The following is an 8,709-nucleotide window of genomic DNA, read 5'->3' as shown; positions in this document are numbered from 1 at the left end:
AAGGGGTAAGCCATTTAGGACTGAGATGAGGAAAAACTTCTTCACTCAGAGAGTTGTGAACCTGTGGAATTCCCTGCCGCAGAGAGTTGTTGAGGCCAGTTCGTTGGATATATTCAAGAGGGAGTCAGATATGGCCCTTACGGCTAAAGAGATCAAGGGGTATGGAAAGAAAGCAGGAAAGGGGTACTGAGGTGAATGATCAGCCATGATCTTATTGAATGGTGGTGCAGGCTCGAAGGGCCGAATGGCCTACTCATGCACCTATTTTCAATGTTTCTATGCTTCTATGTTTCTAAACCTTCTTCACCACCTGCTGTACCTGCAAGCCAACCTTCAATGACTGATGGACCATGACACCAAGGTCTCGTTGCACCTCCCCTTTTCCTAATCTGTCACCATTCAGATAATATTCTGCCTTCCTGTTTTTACCACCAAAGTGGATAACCTCACATTTATCTACAGTATACTGCATGTGCCATGCTTTTGCCCACTCACATAAACTGTCCAAGACAACCTGCAGCCTCTTAGTATCCTGCTGCTCACACCGCCACCCAGCTTAGTGTAATGTGCAAACTTGGAGATATTACATTCAATTCCTTCATCTCAAACATTAATGTATATTTTAAATAGCTGGGGACCCAGCACTGAACCTTGCGGTACTCCACTAGTCACTGCCTGCCATTCTGAAATAGACCCGTTTATTCCGACTTTTTGCTTCCTGTCTGCCAACCAGTCCGCTCTCCACATCAATATATTACGCTCCACAACACGTACTATAATTATGCACACTAATCTTTTGTGTGGGACCTTGTCAAATGCCGTTTGAATATCCACATACACCACATTCACTGGTTCTCCCTTTTGTCAAGCATGATTTCCCTTTCATAAATCTATGCTGACTTGGACCGATCCTGTCACTGCTTTCCAAATGTGCTGCTATTTCATCCTTAATACTAGGGGGATCAAGGGGTATGGTGAGAAAGCAGGAAGGGGGTACTGAAGTTGCATGTTCAGCCATGAACTCATTGAATGGCAGTGCAGGCTCGAAGGGCTGAATGGCCTACTCCTGCGTCTATTTTCTATGTTTCTATGTTAATAATTGTTCCAACATTTTCCCCACTTCCGATGTCAGGCTAACTGGTCTATAAATCCCTGTTTTCTCTTTCCCTCCTTTTTTAAAAGTCGTTTTACATTAGCTACCCTCCAGTCCATTGGAACTGATCCAGAGTCAATAGTCTGTTGTAAAATGACCACCAATGCATCCACTATTTCTAGGGCAACTTCCTTATGTACTCTGGGATGCAGACTATCAGGCCCCGGGGATTTATCGGCCTTCCATCCCATCAATTTCTGTAACACCATTTCCTGGCTAATAAGGATTTTCCTCTGTTCCTTCAGTACCTCCTTTTCGCTAGACCCTCGGTTCCCTCTTATTTTCGGGAGGTTATTCCTGTCTTCCTTCGTGAAGACAGAGCCAAAGTATTTGTTCAATTGGTCTGCCATTTCCTTGCTCCCCATTGTGAATTGACCTGATTCTGACTGCAAGGTACACACATTAGTCTTCACCATATCCGTTGGCTGTGGAATCGCTCAGCTCGGTCTACAGCATGCTGCCCCCATTGTTTAACATGGATATTGTGCTGTTTTGTAGCTTGCCGAACTTGCCACTTCATTTTTAGGTAAGCCAGTTGTGGCTCCTGGTATGCTCGTCTACATACCTCATTGAAACAGTGTTGGCTCCCTGGCTTGATGACAATGGTAGCTTGACGGATATGCCAAGCCAAGAGGTTAAAGACTGTGCTGGAATAATTTTTCTGCTGCTGAGAGTCCACATCGCTTCAGGTTTTCCAAGCTTTGAACTGCGTCATCTGTTCTGAATCTATCCCATTTAGCACAGTGGCACACAGTTCGATGGAGGATGTCCTCAATGTGAATATAGGACTTTGTCTCCACAATAACCGTGAGGTGGTCATTGCTACCAATACTTTCATGGATCGATGCATTTGCAACATGTAGATTGCTGAGGACGAAGTCAAGTATATTTTTCCGTCATGGTGCTCTCTGCCTCAGGCCCAGTCTGGCAGCTATATCATTTTGTCTTCGGCCAGCTCCATCAGTATTTACTTCTACTGAGCCACTCTTGGTGATGGACATTGAAGTCCCCCATCTAGAGTATATGCTATGCCCTTGCTATGCTCAGTTCTTCTTCCAAGTGGTTTCCAACATGGAGAAATACTGATTCATCAACTGAGCTTGCTGGTGGTAATCAGTTGGAGGTTGTCTTGCCCAGGTTGGCCCTGAGACCATGAGACTTCATTATGTCGAGATGCATATACCACTGAACACAAACCTGTTACAGTTTCGGGCAATAAAGTTACTGCCTGGGAATGAAATTCCAGGACTGAAGTGAGATAAGTGTAAACTCCAGGGCATGGAAATGGAATATTTCGAGTGAGCCGGTAGCAGTGTCATGTGGTCAAGGTCTGTGGTTCTGGCCGTTTCTGGAAACTTATTAAATCTGAGATGTGTTGCCTGTTATCTACACTGGAATAAATCAGAGAAGAAGATTGGGGAATCCACCTTTATTCTTCTTTTATTACTTCTATTTTTCTGCCACTTTCTCATCTGTTTTCACTTGTTGCTCAATACAGAAAGTGAATTCGTTATATATGTTCTGTCCTCACTACTTTATGGGCGGGCGAAATATTGTTCATTTGCTCTCTTATAATGTCAACATGTTTATCTAAGGTGAGCTAGATTGTGTTGCTGTAAAGTGTAGTGGTGATAATGGTTCAATGAGTCTGTTTTTCGAATGACTGTAATTAATGCCAATTACAATGATGCCTGATGATGTCACTCGGGATTTCTCTCTTCTCTAAATAAAGAACTGCCTTCACTGTGTCACCTCACACAGTCAGCTCGTTTTCTTCAGCGAAACTATTACCTGCGAAAGGGAAAGCATGGCTTGGGGCAGCGTTGTGTCATGGCGTGAGGAGAGGCGGATAACGAGAATATTTTGGGATATTGAGAAGATTTATTATCCCCTCCTCGCTCTTGTTGGTGTTCCTAGTAAGCATCTACAACCAGATATCGATTCTATAAACCATGTGCACTGTGATATTATCTTTACTATTTAGCGTGAGAAATTAAGTTAAGTTATTCTGTGTTTCAAGTTGCTGCATCTTTCTTAACAAATGGGCTGTTGTTTAGAAACACTGGACAATCCTTGCTAATATTGTTCTCCCTCGTAAGTGTCTGTATTCAGCGTTTTATTCTATAAAGCAAGTTTAACTTTATTACTGTTCTTCTCATTTTCCCCCACACTAATCTTGCTGTTCCTGCTTAAACTCTTTGTTCAGCTAGCACTTCTTTGAAGCATGATTCACTGAATTACTATCCATGTAGTGAGCCCAACATGTAAGATGTCTGTTCTGGATTCAGTTTTAGGGATGAAGCTGGGCAGGTGAAGCGGCTTTCAGGGACAACATAAGAACATAAGAATTAGGAACATGAGTGGGCCATCCAGCCCCTCGAGCCTGCTCCACCCTTCAACAAGGTCATGGCTGATCTGGCCGTGGAAACCAAATGAGATAAGGTGATCTGATCGAAACGTGTAAGATTATGAGGGGGCTTGACAAGGTGGATGCAGAGAGGATGTTTCCACTGATGGGGGAGACTAGAACTAGAGGGCATGATCTTAGAATAAGGGGCCGTCCATTTAAACCAGAGATGAGGAGGAAGTTCTTCTCTCAGAGGGTTGTGGATCTGTGGAATTTGCTGCCTCCGAGAGTTGTGGAAGCTGGGACATGGAATAAATTTAAGACAGAAGTCAACAGTTTCTTGAACAATAAAGGTTAAGGAGTTATGGAGAGTGGGTGGGGAAGTGGGGTTGTGTCTATGATCAGATCAGCCATGATCTTATTGAATTGTGGAGCAGTCTCGAGGGATCGTATGGCCTACTCCTGCTCCTATTTCTTATGTTCTTATGTTCTTAGGTAACGAGGATTGTCCAGTAGTTTTAAACAACAGCCCATGTGTTAACAAAGGTGCAATATGTTGAATCACAGAATACCATTTAGGTGCTAGTGAACATAATTCAGTTAGATTTAAGGTTGTTATGGAAAATGACAAGGATAGACCAGGAATAAACGTTCTAACTTGGGGAAAAGCCAACTTTTGCTAAGCTGAGAGATAACTTGGACATAGTGGACTGGAAACAGCTACTTGAAGGCAAATCCGTGTCAGAGCAGTGGGAGATATTCAAGGAGATATGGAGGAGTCAGCACAAATACGTGCCCTTAAACAAAACTGTAGGACGAACAAATCCAGAGCCCATTGGATATCAAGGGTCATACAGGGTAGGAAAAGGAAAAAACAGTGAGGTTTATGACAGATACCAAGGGATAAATACTGCTAAATATCGAGAGGAGTATCGAAAGTCCAGGGGTAAAATTAAAAAGTATATTAGGAAAGCAAAGATAGAGCATGACAAATTATTGGCAAGTAAAATCAATGAAAACCCAAAGATATTTTATAATTACATTAATAGTAAGAGGATAATTAAGAAAGGGTAGGGCTTTTAGATACCATGACGCCAAGCTGTGTGTGGAGGCCTACAATGTGGGAATGGTTCTTAGTGAATACTCTGCGACTGTTTTCACAAACAGGTACTGCTATCGAGGAGGAGGAGTGTGAAATATTAGATAAAATAAGCATAGTGAGAGTGGAGTTATTTAGGAGCTTAGCAGCATTGAAAGTGGATAAGTCCCCAGGACTGAAGAAATATAACCCAGGCTGTTAAATGAAGCAAAAGTGAAAAGAGCAGAGGCTTTGACTCTCATTTTCCAATCCTCGCAGGGTCAGGTGTGGTGCCAGAGGACTGAAGGACTGCTAAAGTTGTACCTTGTTTCAGAAGGGAGAAAGTGATCGACCAAATAATTACACGCTGGTCAGTCTGACCTCAGTGGTGGGATAATTAGTTGAAAAACTACTGAAGGACAGGATAAAACTTCACTTATAATCAAGGACAGTCAGCATGGCTATGTTAAGCGAAGGTCGTTTATGGCTAACGTGATGCCATTTTTTGAGGAAGAAAACCAGTCGGGTCGATGAGAGCAACACACATGATGTAGTGAATATCGATTCTAGCAAGTCTTTTGATAATGTCCCACATGGCAGACAGGCCACGAAAATAAAAGTGCATGGGATCCAGGGCACAGTGGATCTAAAATTGCCACAAAGGCAGGAAGCAAAGCGTAATGTTTGATGGGTGCTTTGTGACTGGAAGGATGTTACCAGTGTGGTTCCAGAGGGCTCAGTATTAGATCCCTTGCTTTTTGTGATATACACCATGATCTAGACTTGAATATGTAGGGTATGATTAAGAAGTTTGCAGATAATACTAAAATGGGCTGTGTGGTTGATGCTGAAGAAGAAAGCTGTGGACTGCAGGAAGATATCAATCAACTGGTCAGGTGGGCAGAAAAGTGGCAAATGGAATTCAATCCAGAGAAGGGTGAGGTAATGCATTTGGGTGGGGCTAAAAAGTAAAGGAAGAACACATTAAACATTGAGGTTATGCTTCAAATGTATAAAACACGTGTTAAGCCACAGCTGGAGTACTGCATGCAGTTCTGGTCACCGCATTACAGGAAGGACGTGATTGCACTGGAGAGATTTATGAGGAAGTTGCCGGGAGTGGAGAATCTCAATATGAGGACAGATTTGATCGGCTGAATGTGTTTTCCTTGGAACAGAGGAGGCTGAGGGGAGACTTCACTGAGGTGAATAGAGTTGTGAGGGACCTAGAAATAGTGGATAGAAAGGTCCTATTTCCCTTAGCAGAGGTGTCCACAACCAGGAGGTATAAATGTCAAGTAATTGGGAGAAGATTTAGAGGGGATTAGAGAGGAAATTTCTTCACGAAGAGAGTTGTGGAATCTGGAAGTCCCTGCCTGAAAGGGTGAGAGTGGCACCATCCCTCAGCACATTTAAAAAGTACTTTGATGTGGAGTTGAAGTACCATAAACTGCAGGGTTGTGGACCTAGAGATGGAAAGTGGAATTAGGTAGAAATCCTAATTTTGGCCGGCACGGAAGTGGCCTCCTTCCGTGCTGTAAACTTCTATGATTCTATGATTCTGTGATACTATGTTATTGACCCACCCTTCACTGCTCTCGGTGTCCCTGGTAATCCTTTGTATCCAGCTATTAATTCGGTAAATAATGGTTAATTTTAGTTCTCTCCCTGTAATTCACCATCCTGTCCATGGTGGTGTCGGCTATTGTTTCTCAGCTTGATAGGATTTTATCAAAAATCATATTTTTCTATATTTAAGTCGAGAAAAGAAATTGTATATGAATTTTTATTTGACGAATTTCAGTCTGCTGTATCCAATGAACATTTGTAATATATGCTAAGAATTATGCCTTGGTTTGGGAGACTCTGTACATAATAAGAAAAGGTCATCGAGTTCAAACGTTAACACTGTTTCTCTCTCCGCAGATACTGCCTGACCAGCTGAGTAATTCCAGCATTTTCACTTTTTCAGATGTTTAGCATTCCCTGGATTTTGCGTTTGTTTTCACCTTATATCAGTACATTTACTTACACAGAGTCGCAGCAAAATTCTCTTAAATCACATACATATCTTGAAATATCTGAAACATCCACTCATCAATGAGGCCCAGTCAGTGTGCCCCTTCTCATCTCAGCTTGGACAATTTTCCATACCTTGGGAGCTTACTGTCAGCAAGGGCAGACATCCATGAAAAGGTCCAGCACGGCAAGCGAGCCCCAGGTTGGTAGAGGAAACGTTTCACTGACACCGTCAAAGTCTCCTTGATAAAGTGCAACATCACCACCGGCACCTGGGAATCCCGGGCCAAAGAACACCCTAAGTGGAGGAAGAGCTTCCGGGAGGGCGATGAGTCCCTTAAGTTTTGTCACCAAGAGCTTACCAGGCAGGCAACGGAAGGAGCGTGCGGCAAACCGGACTCCCCACCCACCCTTTCCTTCAACCATACTCTGCCCCACCTGTGGCAGAGACCGACAGAGACAACCCTGAGAAGTCACCTGTAGAGTGGAAGTAAGTCTTCCAAGATTTCGAGGGATTGCCGATGATGATCTCATCATCTCCAGTTCTGCATTAGTGGCACTGCTTCTGTTGGTTGGACTACTAGTGGAGAATTTACATTCTCACGAAATGTTCCTTGAGGAGGATTTTGGCCTTTGTGTCCCTGGTACTTCAGGTTGTGCTTTGGTCTCCTGGGCTAAGGTTAGATCGACCACAATCTCTCATTGATCACACATCTGTTAATTTCATCTTGTATTAATCCCTATTCATTAATTGATTCCACAATGTATTCCCGATATTCCTACAAATAAACTTGTATTGTGGGTAATAGAATAAGAGTATACCATTGAATGGGGCTGAGGAGTTTCAGATTCACCCCGAATTCCATCAAACTGCTGCTCTTGCTCACAGTGTGATGTATAATGTCCCTCCTTATTTATCTTCCTCACAGTGAACTTAGTGACGATTGTGATCCTGTCCCGGGGAAAGTGCGGTCTCTCCAAATGTGTAACTCGCTACCTGGTGGCCATGGCAACGGCAGATCTACTGGTCGTTTTCTTCGACCTGATATTGAGGCAGATTCCAATTGCTTATAAGGAACAGTTTGATTTCCTGGGTTCTATCCCGGTGTGTAATATCCACGCTGTCCTGCTTTATGCAGTCACAGACTGTTCTGTCTGGTTCACCGTCACTTTCACCTCTGATCGATTTGTGGCCATTTGTTGCCAGAAACTGAAAATTAAACATTGCACCAAGAGAACGGCGGCTGTGGTTCTGGGAACAGTGACTGTGCTGAGTGGTTTAAAGAACATCCCCTGGTATTTTCTGTTCACAGGTGGATATCGGCTTGTGAACAGCCCCTGGTTTTGTTTTGTAACATTCCATGATATGAATTCTCCGGTCTGGGCTGCCATCGAGTTCGTTCATTATATTCTCACACCAGGTCTCCCATTTGTTCTGATTCTGCTGCTGAATGCTTTAACTGTCAGGCACATTTTAGTGGCCAGCAGAGCCCGCACCAGACTCCGGAGACCCAGCAGTGGGGAGAGTTCCAGAGACCCAGAAATGGAGAGCCGAAATAAATCCATAATGTTACTGTTTGTTATCTCGGGCAATTTCATACTTTTATGGGCGGTGTTCATGGTGGTTTCTATATGGTATCGGCTGCTGTTTATGTGGTCCAGGAATGTATATATACCTCGCTATGTAAAAGAAATGGGATTCATGTCCCAGCTCCTGAGTTGTTGCACAAACACTGGTATTTATGCTCTGACACAGACTAAGTTCAGAGAGCAGTTGAAACATATGCTGAAATTTCCCTTTACTTTAATTGTAAAATAATTAAATGATGAGACGAGTATTAGAACTCAATCCTGCCTCATATTTTGTCAGACCCACACTCACTCGCAGGGTTTGTGATATCTGTAATATTAACACGCTCATTAAAACACTGCGTACATCATAATCCAATGCCGGAGAAAATCAGTGAACGGAAAGAGACTCCCACTGACCTCAGGACTATTAACATTCTGATAGAGACCACAGATTAATATTAACACAATCACTTAAACACTCTGTACATCTTAACGCACCACCAGAGTCACCCAGTGAACTGTGAGGCACTCCCACTGACC

At 43.2% G+C, this 8,709-nt stretch overlaps 1 protein-coding gene across 1 annotated transcript; it reads left to right on the top strand.

Moving 5' to 3' along the window:
• Positions 1–7,603: 7,603 nt before the first annotated feature.
• Positions 7,604–8,416, top strand: LOC139247084 (probable G-protein coupled receptor 139). Its single transcript, XM_070871497.1, has one exon. The coding sequence runs from the start codon at positions 7,604–7,606 to the stop codon at positions 8,414–8,416; it is 813 nt and encodes a 270-aa protein (XP_070727598.1).
• Positions 8,417–8,709: the final 293 nt, after the last annotated feature.

This window comes from Pristiophorus japonicus, unplaced genomic scaffold (genome assembly GCF_044704955.1).
Source record: "Pristiophorus japonicus isolate sPriJap1 unplaced genomic scaffold, sPriJap1.hap1 HAP1_SCAFFOLD_256, whole genome shotgun sequence".
Taxonomy (NCBI): domain Eukaryota; kingdom Metazoa; phylum Chordata; class Chondrichthyes; family Pristiophoridae; genus Pristiophorus; species Pristiophorus japonicus.
Note: the sequence above shows the minus strand (reverse complement) of the source record. Positions and strands in the feature narration are given on the sequence as shown.

What these genes read in the sequence shown, in the direction of transcription:
- LOC139247084 (XM_070871497.1), top strand. Translation starts at nt 7,604, where the DNA reads ATGGCAACGGCAGATCTACTGGTCGTTTTCTTCGACCTGATATTGAGG.